General features: G+C 51.0%; 1 protein-coding gene across 7 annotated transcripts in view; it reads left to right on the forward strand.

Moving 5' to 3' along the window:
* Positions 1–16,852, forward strand: part of BRD4 (bromodomain containing 4) — a 46,140-nt gene that overhangs the window by 15,623 nt on the left and 13,665 nt on the right. For 6 of the 7 annotated variants that reach the window (XM_065664658.1, XM_065664660.1, XM_065664664.1 and 3 more), the window contains 10 exons: positions 70–388; positions 809–946; positions 2,929–3,064; positions 5,464–5,747; positions 6,680–7,039; positions 8,103–8,231; positions 10,341–10,550; positions 11,264–11,463; positions 12,762–13,063; positions 14,425–14,535. In XM_065664658.1, coding sequence (XP_065520730.1) covers positions 70–388; positions 809–946; positions 2,929–3,064; positions 5,464–5,747; positions 6,680–7,039; positions 8,103–8,231; positions 10,341–10,550; positions 11,264–11,463; positions 12,762–13,063; positions 14,425–14,535 — 2,189 coding nt within the window. The remainder of the gene's footprint in view (positions 1–69; positions 389–808; positions 947–2,928; positions 3,065–5,463; positions 5,748–6,679; positions 7,040–8,102; positions 8,232–10,340; positions 10,551–11,263; positions 11,464–12,761; positions 13,064–14,424; positions 14,536–16,852) is intronic. The other variant, XM_065664661.1, reaches the window with a different exon arrangement.

Genomic DNA, 16,852 nt, shown 5'->3' on the forward strand with positions numbered 1-16,852 from the left:
GCTTGGTTTTCAGCAGCACCTTGCACCAGAAGCTGGCTTTGAAGTGCCCTCCCTGCCCTTGCTCTGCAGGGTATCCGGTGAGGAATGCAATGGGATCAATAGCATGTCGGCAGAGAGCGGCCCTGGAACGAGACTGAGAAACCTGCCCGTGATGGGGGACGGACTTGAAGCCACCCAGATGTCTACAACGCAGTCCCAGGCTCAGCCCCAGCAAGGCAACATTGTAGGTGTTAATCCCCCACCGCCGGAGACCTCCAACCCCAACAAACCCAAGCGACAGACCAACCAGCTGCAGTACCTGCTCAAGGTGGTGCTCAAGACCCTGTGGAAGCACCAGTTTGCGTGGCCTTTCCAGCAGCCTGTGGATGCTGTCAAGCTCAATCTCCCTGTAAGTAGAGGGGGGGAGACCGGGTGATGGTTCTCGGTGGAAGGAGTGAGGCCTTATGGGTCTGGGGTGGGGGTCCAGGCTTCTCCTGGCATCACAGAGTCCATCTTCAGTGGGTGGCCTTGATCCAGTAGTGATCCGATGGTTGGACTTGGTCCGATGGTTGGACTTGATCTCATGGTTGGACTTGATCATTAGATCTGGTTGGACTTGGTCTAAGGGTTGGACTTGATCCAGTGGCTGGACTCAGTGATCCAGCACTTGGACTGCCAAAGGTTTGAACTCAAAATCCCAGTGGGAGAAGCTGGTGGTGGCCGAGTGCTGGGCATGGAGGATCATTCCATGGGGATGAGGTGGTGGAATCCCGGTCCCTGTAGCGATGGATAATTCCCACTCTGACCTTTCCCTCTTTTTCCTTGGCAGGATTATTACAAGATAATTAAAACCCCAATGGATATGGGAACAATAAAGAAGCGCTTGGAGAACAACTACTACTGGAATGCTCAAGAATGTATCCAGGATTTTAACACCATGTTTACAAACTGCTACATCTACAATAAGGTACAAAGTTCCCAAATTTGCCTTTTTCCCAATGGAAATTGGCCACCTACTCCTTGGAGCGGGGCGGAAGCGGACATGGTGCTGCTTGGAATGGGTCTTTAAAGGAACCACCACCAAGATCAGCTTCATTAGGATTAAACCCATGGGAGCTTAGGCAGGGCTGCAGATCCCAACAGCCTTCCCTGCTGGAATTATTAGTCCAGGAATTGTTTCTTTCCCTTTTCTTATTCTTAAAAAGAAGATTTTATGATTTTCTTGGGATCTGGCTTGAGCAGAGCTCCAGATGGTGTCAGACGAGCTCTTGAGGAGCAGGTTCTTCATGAAGAAACCACCTTACAGCTGCTTTGGAACCCTAAAGTCTTCCAAGGAAAAAACAGGGCTGGATGGAGGAGTGCATGGGTCATGCCCCACCCTGACCTCAGTGGAGCAGATTCTCCTCCAGACAGTGAGGAACAGCCTGAAATCCATCCCATAAACAATTGTGCAACCTCGTGGGGCACAGGAAGAGCTCTTGGGATGGATAAGGAGCATCCCAGGGCTTCTCCATCCATGGTGGTGATGGGACAGTGGCCTCTGGGAATGTGATGGTGGAGCTTGGGCAGCTGGAGTTGGTTCTTGGGCTGGTACCAGGCTGTGTGGAGCACAAGACACTTGCTCCACAAGGCCCACATGCACTAAGGAAGGGTCCTGGAAGTCACTGGGAGCCTTTTCCTTCCTGACCCCTCCGAGCATCCCCCCCCCTTGTCCAAGGGTTTCAGTTCCTCATGTTCCTCTCCAGCCCCATTGCTTCACCCTCACGTGCGTTGACCCCGTTCCCCTCCTCCTCCTCTTGCACAAGCCCTTTGTAGGCAGTTCCAAACAAACACTCGCAGTTTGAGGCCTTCAGAGCCATCTCCCTGGCCCTTGGCCCTTCTGCTTTGAGCCAGGGTGATGCAACTGCAACAAGGGGAGGTTCTTAAAGGCTTCAGATGACTCAGACACCTCCAAGTCTTCTCCCACCGTGGTGTTTCCCCTGTCAGCTTTACTCTGCCCCCCCTGATCTTCACCCGTCTCCTCCAGGCTGGAGAGCACAAAAGCATCTAAGCTGAAGAAACATCTCTGAGGGCATCATGGAGGCCTCAGACCATCAGCCAGTGGTTTTAACCATCCTTATGTTGACAGCAGAGCTGGAGCTGGATGGAGCTCGGAGCAACCTGGTCCAGCAGAAGGTGTCCCTGCCCCTTGGTTGGAACTGGATGAGCTTGAAGGTCCCTTCCAGCTCAGACCATTCCATGATTTTCTTGGTGTCACCATGTCATGGCAACGTTGGCCATGGGTTTATTGTCTTCACATCAATCCAGGCTCTTGGGCTGTTGTTCCAGCCCTTCTCTCTTGGCTCTTCTCACCCTGCCTGGTTGCAGGGTGCTCCTGGGCAGATCACTGGGTGTCCTCCACAAATGCATTCTTCTCCTCCAGGTCTTTAAGGACCTCTTAGCACCATCATCTCCTTCCAAACCTCATTAGCCATAAGTGATGTCTCAAAACAGTCAACTTCCTCCTGGAAAACCTCCTTTTTTAGGGAAGAAGTTACCTTGCAAAGCCCATCCTAAGCTCTTCTTAACCCCTGATGCTCTGTGGAGACACCATGAGACCCACCAAGTGAGGGCAATCTGGTGTGGTGGAAACAACCATCCGGCATGAAATGCGCTCTTTTCTTCTTCCAGTTCTCCCTCTTTTCCCTTCACTTGGAAAACAGCCTTTGCCACAGGCAGGTAGCACCTTGGGCTGGTTGTTCTCCAGCTCATCTTGGTGCTGGCCCTGCCCATCATCTGGTTCTACCTCTAAAAGGGCTTTAGGGTGAGGAGTTGTCCACATATTCCACACTGGGGCCGTTATCCTGCTCCATAATGAGAATAACGGGAAGAGTAGCCCTAAGAAGGGTGGGAATACAAAACCCCTCCCTCTGGAGTTATGCCTCATGTCTCCTGTGTGTTTCTCTCCAGCCAGGGGATGACATAGTCTTAATGGCAGAAGCTCTGGAAAAGCTTTTCCTGCAGAAGATCTCGGAAATGACCCAGGAGGAGACAGAAATCGTCATCGCCCAGACGAAAGGCAGAGGACGTGCAAGGAAGGAAGCAGGTAGGAACCATGGAGTCCTGCATCAGGGAATCATGGAATGGGTTGGGTTGGAAGGGACCTTAAAGCTCATCCAGTTCCACCCCCTTGCCATGGCTAGGGGCACCTTCCACTAGAACAGCTTGCTCCAGCCTGGCCTTGAGCACTGCTAGGGACGGGGCAGCCAAACCTTCTCCATTCAACCCATTCCAGTATCCCACCACCCTCACAGGGAAGAACGTCCCAGGATCCCATCTCAATCTCCCATTTTCCTGGTAGAAAAATGTAAATTTGCTGTTTCCTGTTTCTTAATCTCCTCTTTTCCTGAACATTCCTGGTCTGAACGCAGCAGCTCCATCTCCTCTTTAGATAGCACGGTTATATTAAATGCTTCCTCTATTTCTAAATCCCTGTTCTCCATAAGAATCTCTCACTCTCAGGAATTCCTTCCACTCTTCCAGTCCTCCTTCCCAGCCCTCTCTGATCATTTCCAGTTTGTCACTGTGGACACCACAATTGGATGTAAATGTGACAGCTGCTGCAGGTAGAACAACCTTCCAAGTCCCTGTTGACACCTCAAGCCTTCCATTAGCTTGCTTTTTTGAGATGCCAGCCATTCCTCAGGCTCAACACTGGCTGCAGACACTGTGGGATCGTTCCTCAAGGGTTTGGGAACATCGTGGCCATGATTTGAGCTCCATACAGCTCATTGGACTTCTGAGATCCTCTTTGGAACTTAAACATCTCCTGATCTTGTAGCATTCCCATCCTTTTAATCCAAGTCCTCTGTGGTACCGAGGACATCATCACGTGCAGGAGCATCACCAAAGGAAGGTGCTTGGACCATATTTACTGCCTGTGAGCACTCCAGCCCCCTTCTGGAATGCTGTGGGTCCTCACAGCTCTTGGGATGCTCTCTCAGTCTCAGCCTGGTGCTGCTGCGATCCCAGTTTCCCAGCAGCAGATGTCCAGGAGCCTGAGGACTTGCTGGAAGGATTCTGGGAACCAGTTGTGTGGATGACAGAGGGAAAATCCCGCTTGGCAGCTGCTGGAGGAGCTGTTGGAGGAGCAAATGCTTCTGGAGTGCCACCACCAGGCCAGTGAGGGAAGCCTCAGAGCCCAGTGGTCTTGGATTGCTCTTGGCTGAGATTCCTTTTAATTGTTCCAGTTTCAGGCACCATTCCTGATATTCACATGTGCAGAAAGGAGCTCCCCTTGGTTAGAGGAGGCAGGTGGGCCCAGCAGGCTCCACCTTAGCTCAGCAGGACCATGCGGGGACCATGGGGTCTTCTACGTGTCCCAGCATCATCCAGCTCTGCAGCATCCCCCTTTGGAGGGCATTTGACCATGCTGGGATGTTGGGAAGCGTGGTTGGAGCAGGGTTTAAGGCCAACACTGATGTTTCCAGCCTTGTGTCCCATCCTCTGGGGTTGCTCCATGTTTGAAATCACCTCAGGAGGACCTCGCTCCAGCCATGGGGAGAGGTTTCCCTGATCCAGCAGCAGCTTTGATGCCTTAAGTCATGAGGAATGAATAAAGTCTTGTTGCTAATGGAGCACAAACTGCTCCCAAAGGAAATGCTGCCCAGTTTTGGCTTCAAATGAAGAACCAGTGCTTAGGAAGGTGGGTGGGCAAGAGAAGAGGCACTCGTCTCCCTGCCCTGCCTGCAGGAAATCCTTTGGGAAGGGAAGGCTTGATGTTGGGCTTGGTCTGGAGGGGGTTTGGTAGTTGGGCTCCATCATTTTGGAAGCCATTCAGACAGCCCTTGGGAAGGACCCACCTCCAGGACAGCAACTGGAAGGTGCTAATTCAGTGTTCCAACCTTACCAATATTCCAGCCTTCCCAATGTTCCAACCTTCTCTGTGTTCCAGCCTTCCCAATGTTCCAACCTTCTCTGTGTTCCAGCCTTCCCAATGTTCCAACCTTCTCTGTGTTCCAACCTTCTCAATGTTCCAGCCTTCCCAATGTTCCAACCTTCTCCATGTTCCAACCTTCTCAATGTTCCAGCCTTCCCAATGTTCCAACCTTCTCAGTGTTCCAGCCTTCTCAGTGTTCCAGCCTTCTGAATGTTCCAGCCTTCCCAATGTTCCAACCTTCCCAGTGTTCCAACCTTCTCTGTGTTCCATCCTTCTCCATGTTCCAGCCTTCTCCCTCCATGTTCCAACCTCCTCAATGTTCCAGCGTTCTCAATGTTCCAGCCTTCTCAGTGTTCCAGCCTTCTCCGTGCTCCAACCTTCTCCCTCCATGCTCCAACCTTCTCCCTCCATGCTCCAACCTTCTCCCTCCATGCTCCAACCTTCTCCCTCCATGTTCCAACCTTCTCCCTCCATGTTCCAACCTTCTCCCTCCATGCTCCAACCTTCTCCCTCCTTGCTCCAGCCCTCTCCGTGCTCCAACCTTCTCTTTCCTCCTCTCTTGGCAGTGACCTCCAAACCAGGATCATCCACGGTACCAAACCCCCCCCAAGGATCGTCTCCAGCGCAGCCGCCGGCGCCGCCACAGCCGCTCCAGCCCGCGCCGCCGGCTCATCCCTTCACCTCCGTCACCCCCGACCTCATCGTCCAGCCCCCCGTGATGACCATGGTGCCTCCTCAACCTCCTGCGCCGCCTCCACCGGCTCCCCAGGCCCCCGCGCCGCCAGCCCCGGCGCCGCAGCCCATCCAGCCTCACCCTCCCGTTATCCCGACACCTGCCCAGCCCGTGAAGGTGAGTGATTCCCAAAGCATCCGCATGTGGTGGCTTGGAATGCCGTGGGCGGGCAATGAGCACCCTTTGCTTTGCTGCTTTGAAGGAGAATGGCTGCAGTTGGGTCCAAAAAGTCATGTTTTGAGACCCTGAGGAGCCTGCAGTGACTCCCTTTGACACCGGTTGGCAGCAGACATAGAGTCATAGACTCATGGAATAGTTTGGGTTGGAAAGGACCTTAACATCATCCAGCTCCAACCCCTTGCCATGGGCAGGGACACCATACTCTAGACCATGGAACAACCATGATGAATCCCACCATGGTTTGCATGGACAATCCATTATCCTCTTAAAACCAGCCTTTCTTGAGCTTTCGATGACTCAGGAGGAACACCTTGGCTTGCTGAAGGGGCTCGCCACATAATCCATGTTTTTCTGTTGAGCTCAGTACAGACCAGCAGTATCCAGGGATTTTGGAAGGGCTTCCAGTGTCCTCCTTGTACCATTGCCATGAGGGTTGAGCCCCCTGTGATGGTGAATCCGAGTCAAAGCTATGAGAAACACAGCTGGAAGCCCTAATGTGGTGCCCAAAGTAACATTGGATTTATGTGTGTAAGATGAAATCATGGAAGCTCCCTCTCCACAGCCCTGTAGCTCCCTTAAGACCCTGGAAGCTGCTCTTAGCTCTCCACGCAGCTTCTCTTCTGCAGCCTCAATGTTCTCAGCCTGGCTCCATGTGGGACCTGCTCATCCCTGTGGCTTCCAATAGCTCCATGTCCTTGTGCTGAGGACACCAGAGCTGGATGCAGCATCCCAGTGGGATCTCACCAGAGCAGAGGAGCAGGACCTGCTGCTGATGCTGTGGGGATGCAGCCCAGGACACAGTGGGGGTTCTGTGCTGGGTGCACACCCTGGCGCTGCTTCACTTCCAGTTTCTCTTCCCTTGATCCTAGACAAAAAAAGGGGTGAAGAGGAAAGCAGACACCACCACCCCGACCACCATCGACCCCATCCACGACTCCTCATCGCTGCCCGCTGAGCCCAAGTCCACCAAGCTGGGCCCGCGCCGGGAGAGCAGCCGGCCCGTGAAGCCTCCAAAGAAGGATGTTCCAGACTCCCAACAGCACCTGGTGGAGAAGAGCACCAAGATCTCGGAGCAGTTGAAGTACTGCAGCGGGATCATCAAGGAGATGTTCGCCAAGAAACACGCTGCCTACGCCTGGCCCTTCTACAAGCCCGTGGACGTGGAGGCTCTGGGGCTGCACGACTACTGCGACATCATCAAGCATCCCATGGACCTGAGCACCATCAAGGTAAGTCCAGGTCTATAGGAGGGACACGTGTGTTGTGGGTTTGAGTAGAACCAGAGTGGTTTTCTCACTTCAGATCTCTCCATTCGGTCCCTGTTCTTCTCCTCTTGCTGTTCTCCTGGCGTTTGGGAAGAATCCTTCCAGGAGAGCCCTTGGGAGATGCTCGCATGGGGTTTATGGACAATGTCCTTTATTGTGTAAATCTCCCCCAGGAGGTGGCCTCAGCGAGCCTAAATCAGAGGAACAAGGAGATTCTGTTGAAACCATTGTCCTCATCTTCATCCATGTTTCTCCTCAAAACGTTCCTTTCTCATTGGAATGGTTGGATTTTAACACAAGGACTGCAGAGTCACCCCTGTTCCCCCTTGAAATGTTCAGCTGCGGTTTAGAAGCCTTAACGTAAAGCTGGGCATCCCTAGTTCCTTACTTAGAAGTCCAAATTTATGGCTACCAAGTGTGCATCCATGCTTTAGAAATCCAGCTTTAGCTGGGAATCCAGAATTCCTTACTTGGAAATCTTTAACTGTTTGGTTTCCAAGCCTCAATCCATGATTTAGAGATCCAGTCTCTTGGCTATGGCCTGAACTCGAGCACACACAGTTTAAGCTCAGCTCTGACTCCAGCTTTGCCCAGTTTGGGCCCATGCTTTAGATCCAGAGGACTCAATTTTCCCTTCGCACAGCCCGCTCCGTGCTGAGGTTCCACCAGGGCTGAAGCCACAAGGATCACGGCTCTTCCTTCTCTTTCTTCTTCAAGAAGGTGGCTTGGAGGGCACATCCTCATATTCTTCACATCATTGAGGATGCCCAGAGCCAGCTCGCTCTTTCTAAACCATCCATATCCCTTGTTTGACCCAAATAAGTTGTTCTTTGACCAAAATGAGGTGGGGTTTGGCCAACATTTGTCACTCTTTTGGCCAGAATCAGTTGTTCCAACACAGGGAGAAGATGGGTGCATGAAATCTGTGGATGTCCCAGAGCTGTGCTTATTCACTCACCCCTTTGAGCTATTTCCACAGTTAATAGCTGAGTTTTGATGGGGTTTCCCCCCTCCTTCTCCTTTCCAGTCGAAACTGGAGAACCGGGAATACCGGGATGCACAGGAATTCGCGGCAGACGTGCGGTTGATGTTCTCCAATTGCTACAAGTACAACCCTGCGGATCACGAGGTGGTGGCCATGGCACGGAAGCTGCAGGTGAGGACCCATGTTGTCACAGCATGAGGACCACAGGGTCTTGAAAGAACATCTCCAGGGTGGGAGGTGATGGTCAGGAATCCTACTTCTCCTATGGAAGTGATGCTGGGAGTGAAGGAATGAGCCCAAGTTGCTCCTTTAAGCCCTTTAATAGCATCTTTATCCCATCTTTTCACCTCTTGATCAAGGAGTAGGAGGGAAAAGCTTGGCTCCAAAGGGTCACTTTTGTCCCCAGAGCCCAAAGCACTCACTGCTTTAGTTCAGCATCCTCATGGGGAGCGTTCCTGCTCTTGCTCCTCGCTGCTTTAGTTCCAGCATCCTCATGGGGAACGTTCCTGCTGTTGTTCCTCGAGGATTTGGCACTAAGGAATTAGCTGCTGGAGAAGCCCCATGTCTCAAACACCCTTGGCTGCTCTATAAAATCCTCCCCATTCCCTCATCCCTCAAGTTAATTTGGAGCTGCCCCACAAGGACATGTGGCCAAAGCAGGAAAAAGCACTTTGCTCTGGGTGGATCTGGGGGGTCCGAGCTCCTTTGGGTGCTGGAGGAGCTCACAGGAACTACGGGGAACATCTGCGAGGGGTTCCAGAGCTCCTGTGGTGGATTTTGGTCCCAACCGTTTCACCTCCTGTTGTTAAAACACTCGGGCGTTCCCCATGGCTGTGGGTTCTGGTGCTTCAGGTGACCCTGGTGCTGGGACATCCCAAAATCCACACAGAACTGCATCCTGAGAGCTGGAAAAATGTCTCCTCCTGTGCACACAGGATGGGCTCAGCAGGATGTGAGGTCGCAGGACCCAAATCCATTAGGATTATAAGTGTGGAAAAGCGCAATTCCAGCAGAAGGATATGGTGGTGGAGCTCCCACTACAGGAGACGAGAAGGGAAACCCCTTGAGGTTTGGGAACAAGGCCGAAGGTGCAGGTTTGGACTTGAGCTCCTATAACCAACCCATGTCTTGGCCAACAGTGGCCCTGATCCCTTCATCCTGGAGTTGCCAGCCTCTGGAATATCCTGTTCTGCTGCTTTTTGATACCAGGTCATCATCAGAAGACAATGTCTTGGATTCTCAGGCTTGATGCCAGCTCCAGGAAAGGAGCTACAGGAAAGCTGGGGAGGGGCTTGGGATAAGGGTTTGGAGGGATGGGACAAGGGGGAATGGCTTTAAACTGACAGAGATTGAGGTTGGATATTGGGAAGAACTTCTCCACTCTTGAGGGTGCTGGGACACTGGGATGGGTCGAATGGAGAAGGTTTGGATGCTCCATCCCTTGCAATGCTCAAGGCCAGGTTGGATGGGGCTTGCAGCAACCTGCTCTAGTGGAAGGTGTCCCTGCCCATGGCAGGGCCATGGGTGAGCTTCATTCCCTGATCGTGTGACACTGCTGGCACTGGGAAGTGAAGAACCTCCCTTTGCCTCGGAGGGATGATGAAGAACTGGATTTCCTGGTTTGTGGAAGACAATACTTAGGATGTAAACAACCATTAAGGGCAGTGATTGAGCAACAGATCCACGTGTGAAGATCCATGCTGAAGGAGCTGGGAATCTCCTCTTCCAGTGCCTTCTGCTCCCTTATCTCATACTTGAGCCTGAGCATCCAATGAAGTCGGGAGCAGATGGAAGCAGCAAAACAGCATCTCCAGGAGCTGGAAAAGCTGCTGCCAATGGAACAATCAGGCTCTGAAACCCCCCCCCAACCAGGGGAGCAAAGGACTTTTCCCACCTGTGGGATAACTGGAATTGCACCAGTTTTGCATCCCTCATTCTTGAGGATAACGGGAATATCATTAGACAAGAGTTTGGGTTGCATGGATGTGGTTTTCATGGGTGTGGGTTGGGAAAACCCAGGCAGGTTGAAGAGGAGTAGGGATTGAGGCTGCAATTCCTGCCTGGAGCTCCCCATGAATCCACTGTGGAAGATCTCAAGAACCTGAACAACGCAGCTTTGAAAGGAGTTTTGGCCTTTCCCCCAAAACCATCTTGGACATGGTCACAATTCCAGCTGGATTGGGAGCTCTCGGGATCTGTGGTGGTTGCTTGGGTGGACACCCCAAATCCATGCGGAACGGCGCCGAGGTCCCATTGTTTTCCACTGCCTTTTGTTCGCAGGATGTGTTCGAGATGCGCTTTGCCAAGATGCCGGATGAGCCGGAGGAGCCCGTGATTCCAGCCTCTTCTCCCGTGGTGGTGCCACCTCCCACCAAGGTGGCTCCCCCCTCCTCCAGCGACAGCAGCAGCGACAGCTCCTCCGACAGCGACAGCTCCTCCGATGACTCCGAGGAGGAACGTGCCCAGCGGCTGGCGGAGCTCCAGGAGCAGGTACCTTGTCCATAGGGATGGAGTGGGTCAGGGGGGTTGGGCCTGCTTACTTCCCAAAGGAATTTCTGCCTGCACTTCGTGTTCATGGCACCGACGTGGTTCCCAAAGGCAGGAATTCGCTGCTTGCAGTTAGTGCTTATGGCACCAAAGTGGTTCCCAAAGGCAGAATTCGCTGCCTGCACTTAATGCTTATGGCTTCAGGGTGGTTCCCAAAGGCAGGAATTCGCTGCCTGCACTTAGTGTTTATGGCCCCAAAGTGGTTCCCAAAGGCAGGAATTCCCTCCTTGCAGTTAGTGCTTATGGCTCCAAGGTGGTTCCCAAAGGCAGGAATTCCCTCCTTGCAGTTAGTGCTTATGGCTCCAAGGTGGTTCCCAAAGGCAGGGATTCGATGCCTGCACTTGGTGCTTATGGCACCAAAGTGATTCCCAAAGGCAGGAATTCGCTGCTTGCAGTTAGTGCTCATGGCATCAGGGTGGTTCCCAAAGGCAGGAATTTGCTGCCTGGGCTTGGGTGGTGACTCCGCACCCTTTGGAGCAGGAAGGGACCTTCCAGAGGTTGTCCTTGGCTGTGGTCAGCACTTGAATCCCCTCAAATGAGGGTGATGGGAGCTGGAAGAGGCCCCACCATAGCCCATAGCAGAGCCTTAGGTGTGCCCATGGAAGAGGAGAAGGAGCTGGGATGCATCCCGATGTTGGAATGTGTCTTCTCCTCAGCTCAAAGCCGTGCACGAGCAGCTCGCGGCCCTGTCCCAGCCCCAGCAGAACAAACCAAAGAAGAAGGAGAAGGACAAGAAGGAGAAGAAGAAGGAGAAGCACAAAAAGAAGGAGGAGCTGGAGGACACCAAGAAGATCAAAGCCAAGGAGCCACCATCCAAGAAGGCCAAGAAAAGCAACAGCAACAGCAGCACCTCCAGGTCAGCCCCATCCCGCTGGGTTTTCCTTTCCTTTTTGCTAATGAATGGAATTACAGGTGGGATTCCTGACCAGGAATGTCAGGGTTGAGGTCAGCTTTGGGGTTTGGAGCTGGTGTTCTTCCATCTGGCTGCTCCAAACACCCCAGGTATAAGGGAGGGGAATCACGTGGAGTTGCTCTGTTGCAGTTCAGCTCCACAAATCCACTCACTTTTCCTAGTTTTCCCTTTCTTTGGGAATTTGGAGGCAGGTTTGGGGTGCCCCAAGTAGAGGTAACCACAACTGGGGGTCCCTTTAGCTGGTTTTTCCCTTCTTAAGAACCAGTTGTAACACAGATGCTGGGCTTTATGTCCCCATATGGGGTACCAGGCTCTGGGACAGCCTGTCCCAGTGAGAACCAGGCAGCAGCACTTGAGCTTGGGTCTGTCCAAGTGTGGATGTAAGGAATTCCCCTCTGGAGCCGCTCCTGCTTTGCTCAGTGACCTCCTGGAGCTGCTCTTCTCTTTGGGAGAGCAACTCGGGATGGGCAGCTCAGCCTTGGGTGTGTAACAGTGGCTTAAGCTCAGCTTTCTTGCCTAACTGTAGGTTGAGCTCAGTTTTGGGTGTCTTAAAAGCAGTTTGAGCTCAACCTTTGGTGTCTTAACAGTGGGATGAGCTCAACTTTGGTAGTCTAAGAGCAGTTTGAACTCAGCCTTGGGTGTCTTAACAGCGGGTTGAGCTCAGCTTTCTTGCCTTACAGTGGGCTGAACTCTACTTTGGGTATCTTAATCACAGCTTGAGCTCAACCTTGGGCATCTTAACAGTGGGTTGAGCTCAGCTTTGGTAGTCTAAGAGCAGTTTGAGCTGAACCTTGGGTATCGTAACCTTGGGTTGAGCTCAACTTTAGTAGTCTAAGAACAGTTTGAGCTCAGCCTTGGGTGTCTTGACAGTGGGTTGAGCTCAGCTTTCTTGCCTTACTGTGGGCTGAACTCAACTTTGGGTATCTTTATCACAGCTTGAGTGCAACCTTGGGTATCTTAAGAGTGGGTTGAGCTCAACTTTGGTAGTCTAACAAGAGTTTGAGCTCAACCCTGGGTGTCTAACAGCAGGTTAACCCAGCTTTCTTGTCTAACAGAAGCTTGAGCTCAGCTTTCTGCCTCTTTGAGCTTCAGGCTCAAGCTCTAAATGCAGAAGAGGCTCATCTGCAGGAAAACTCTTAAACCCAGCGCGGTTCAGGCCTTACCTGGCAGAGCTTTAGACTCAAGCAGCTGCTTTTCTTCCTTGGGCTCTGCTCTAGAATAACCTTTTACTTGTTCTTAAGTAGTAAGAAGGAGCCGGTGGCGGTGAAGAACAGCAAACCCCCTCCAGCCTACGAGTCGGAGGAGGAGGACAAGTGTAAGCCCATGTCCTACGAGGAGAAGCGGCAGCTGAGCCTGGACATTAACAAACTCCCTGGGGAGAAGCTGGGCCGGGTTGTCCACATCATCCAGTCCCGAGAGCCTTCCCTCAAGAACTCCAACCCCGATGAGATCGAGATTGACTTTGAGACCTTAAAACCCTCCACGCTGCGAGAGCTGGAGCGATACGTCACCTCCTGCTTGCGGAAGAAGAGGAAACCTCAAGGTACTTGTTAGCTTCCAATCCCGGTTTTCCTCCTGATTTTCCAGGGATTAAGACGGAGATGGAGGAGGAACATTGGGAGCGGGTGCTCCAGACCTTTCTCCGCTCCACCAGAGGATATTTGCTTCATTTAATTCCTTTAATTCACTTATTTCTCCAATTTCACAGCACTGATTAAATCCCAACATGGAGCTGGAATGTGCTGGCAGCGTATTCCCATATATCCATCATCAGTATTTAAATTATAATCAGTATCTGTCCAAAAGAGAGTAGAGATGAGGTGGGAGAAAAGGAATTCCTCTCTGTTGACATCCACGGAACACTCTGGAATGTGGCAAGATTCAGGCTGAGCTTCCCACCTCCACTTGTTGGAGGTAGAAAAGGGTTTTCCCCCTTTTCTAATACATCTGGGAGTTCCTTTTTAATGGGTATTTTAATCTTATTTCCTCTCTTTTGATCTATTTTCATCTCTTTTAATAGTTTAATCTCTTCCCAACCAATTTTCGATACATTTATCCATTTGTTACAGCCTGACATTCCGTTTCAGTACATATTTTATACCCATTTTTCTTGTTAACATCTCCTAAAATCTGTGTAAATACACATTTATTGATGGCTGAAGAACAGCAAAACTCTTTTGGACCTGAATCACTCACAGAAAAGGAGATGTGGCAGCAAGCAGAGGGAGGGGATTTAAAGGGAATCTCTTGATTTCCCGTGGCCAAGGGATACCAGTTACTTCCTGGGATAAATCCAAGTGGAAAAGAAGACCAGTTTATTCCTGGGCGCTGCCTTTATACTTCTGTACCCTGGCAAAACATGGATTTGAGTTCTTTAGTCTGGAGTTTTAGGGATTTAGTAAAGGGCTCAGACATCACCCGTGGCTTTGAGCAGCTCTAGGTCTGTAACTGCCCTAGTTTAGTCTCCGTTTAAGCTACTAAAATCAGGGAATTTTATCCTTTTCCACCTCTTTATCCCAACAACTCAAAACCAAAGTTGAGTTTTCAGCCACATGGGATTAACCCCCAGCTCCTGCTGGACACAGGGTGAAAGAGAAGGCCCCTTGGGCTTAGGGCTCCCATAAGCCCAAAGTGCCAGAGGGGTTTAGGAGGCTGAAGAAGGAACAAGCCATCTGTTAGGACAGGCTTAAATCCCACTGCTCCCAGTCCTTTGGGACATCACGCTGCACCCTGCACCAGCTCATCACCCAAACGACCTCCAAGACCCCACCACATCCCTACAGGGATAGAAATCAGCGGAGACGTGGGATTCAAGCTTGGCTTAGCTGGAATATTGGGGTGCTGCAGGTCTTGGCCTTGGGGTCCCTCCTTAGCCTCTAACACCGCGCTGTTGTCTTCTTGCAGCAGAGAAGGTGGATGTAATTGCTGGTTCCTCTAAGATGAAGGGGTTCTCCTCCTCCGAGTCTGAGAGCACCAGCGAGTCCAGCTCCTCCGACAGCGAAGAGTCAGAAACAGGTTAGACGCAGCTTATTTAACGCCTCAGTCCTAGCCCTGGTTTTCTGTATAAATAAATACATTTTCATTCCTGGCTCGGTCTTTTAATTATTTTATTGTCTTTTATAATCAACCAAACCCTGATCTTGTTGCTCGCGTTGGAGCTCGGCGCGGACAACCGGTAGGCGCGTTGTCTCTGAGCAGGTCTTAAGCCCGACATGATGATTTTTCCTAAGCTTTTCCTTGCTAAACTCAGGCTTGAGCACTCTAAACCATGCACCAAGGTAGCTCGTTGTCTGGTTAATGGCCTAGATTGGTGTGTTGAGAGAAGCACGGTGGTTTCGCCTCCAAGGAGAGGTTTAAAGCGTTGTCCTGCGCCACAGAGAGGGGAGAAGGATGGAGGAAAGAGGGTTTAAGATGTAAAACCCTTGTGATTTCACAGCAGCTTGATTAAAAACTTCACTTCTGTCACCAGAGTGGTGTCTGCGCTGTGTAAGTCTTTGCTTCTCCCTCCTACCGTCGTAGTCTGGGCTTAAACTAGGCTGTTCTTCATGGTCGTGCTTTCCTTGCTCATGTTCCCTCCTTGGATTTAGGGAAGCAAAGCTTGTGCCGTCACTTAAAGCTGCTTTTAGCTGCTCGGTCAGCTCAGAAGCCAGAGGTTAAGCTGGGCTTAAGGGAACTTTTGCATCTCCTATGGGTTGGGAAAGCAGGAGATGAGCGGGGCAGAAACTAATGGGGGTTTCCTGTTGTGCCTGGTTGGGTGCAGAGGGCAAAAGGCACTGGTAAGAGGGGCAAAAATCCCCCCAAATGAACTAAAACCCCCAAAATTCAACAGGATTGGTGGGATTCGCCTTTGAGCCAGTGCTTCCCAGCAATATTCCACCTTTGGGGGAGGTGTTTGTCTGGGATAAGTCAGTATTTTCAACCAGTTTTATCTATTTTGATGTGTTTTGAGTGGAAATGGCCTTTTCCTTTCTCCAGGGAAGTTTTAGGTTGTGATGGAATGTTGAGGGTCGGCTCTTGGCAATCAGAAACTGGAATTGGTTGGTGCTGAATCTGCCCTGGCTTTGAGGGCAGAAGCCAAACCCGCCGCCTTGATCCTCTTAAAACCAGTTTTATCCCATTTCTCTTGATTTATCCCAAGCTCCTGATGGGATCAACCAAAATCAGAGCAACTAGTTAATCGTGACCCACCTTATCAGTCACGTTAGCCAACATCAACTCATCCCAAATCCAGAGCATTAATCCCATGGTGCCCATCCGTTAAAATCCACCCACTAAACCTGCCTGCTGTGATCCCCAAATTGGGTTTGATCTAAAATCCTCTCTTTTCCCCCCAAAGTCCATGATGGATCCACAGCCAGATCCTCAACCGAGTTGTGGTTTCTAGGGATCATCTCAGGGATCTCTTTGGAGCGCAGTGGCAGGGATGTGAGGTGGAAGATGGGAATGATGGGGATGTGACAGTGCCAAACCCTTCTCATTTCAATGAGCAGCACTGATTAAACATGGGATCAGCCTGGAATCTTTGGGCAAAATCCTGCTCCGGCATTCCCATAGCGAGGAAAATGCTCTTTTTGGAGTGTTTCTCCCCAAATGCTGGCTCATTGGATGTGGAGGAGCCCAGAGGTTGCTCTTGCATTGATGTTTTGTCTTCTTTTTTGTTACTTTTCCCCAAATCCCACAACTTTCCGGTGTTTGTCATCCCAGATACGAATACTTGGGATTGAGTTGGCCAGCATAGACTGTCGTTATCCGTACCAGTGCTTGGGAAAGGCTTAAGCGCCGCTCCAGCACGGATAAGCTCCGTCTGCCACCACTGGAGGATGAATCCGACCTGGAACGCTTTGGGTTGGATGTTAATTATGGGAATTAATCTCTTGTACTCAATTCCCAATCTCAATGAGGTTTTCTTCCTGTGCCTGATAAAACACACGCTTAAACCCGTGACCACAGGGATGCCATGGATCTTCTCCATCCCAGTATTTGCCATGTTACTGTTGAGCCACTTGTAAATGGGATTTTAAGATGGTTTAAGACCTTTTAAGACGGTTTAAGGCATTTTAAGATGGTTTTAGACCTTTTAAAGTGATCTTTTAAGAGGTTAAAAGACATTTTAAGATGTTTTAAGATCTCCTAAGACTGTTTTAAGACTGTTTTGAGATTAAGACCTCTTAAGGCCTTCTAAAGGCCCTTTAAGATGCTTTAAGACACGTTTTTTGACCCTGAGCATTCTCTTGTTGGCTTAGATGATGTGATTTAATGACCCCAAATGGGACAGGGCCATTGATTTTGCTGTTGTACAATATTGAGCTGAGGATTTGCTTTCACATTTGCT

Source organism: Lathamus discolor, unplaced genomic scaffold (genome assembly GCF_037157495.1).
Source record: "Lathamus discolor isolate bLatDis1 unplaced genomic scaffold, bLatDis1.hap1 Scaffold_51, whole genome shotgun sequence".
NCBI classification, from domain to species: domain Eukaryota; kingdom Metazoa; phylum Chordata; class Aves; order Psittaciformes; family Psittacidae; genus Lathamus; species Lathamus discolor.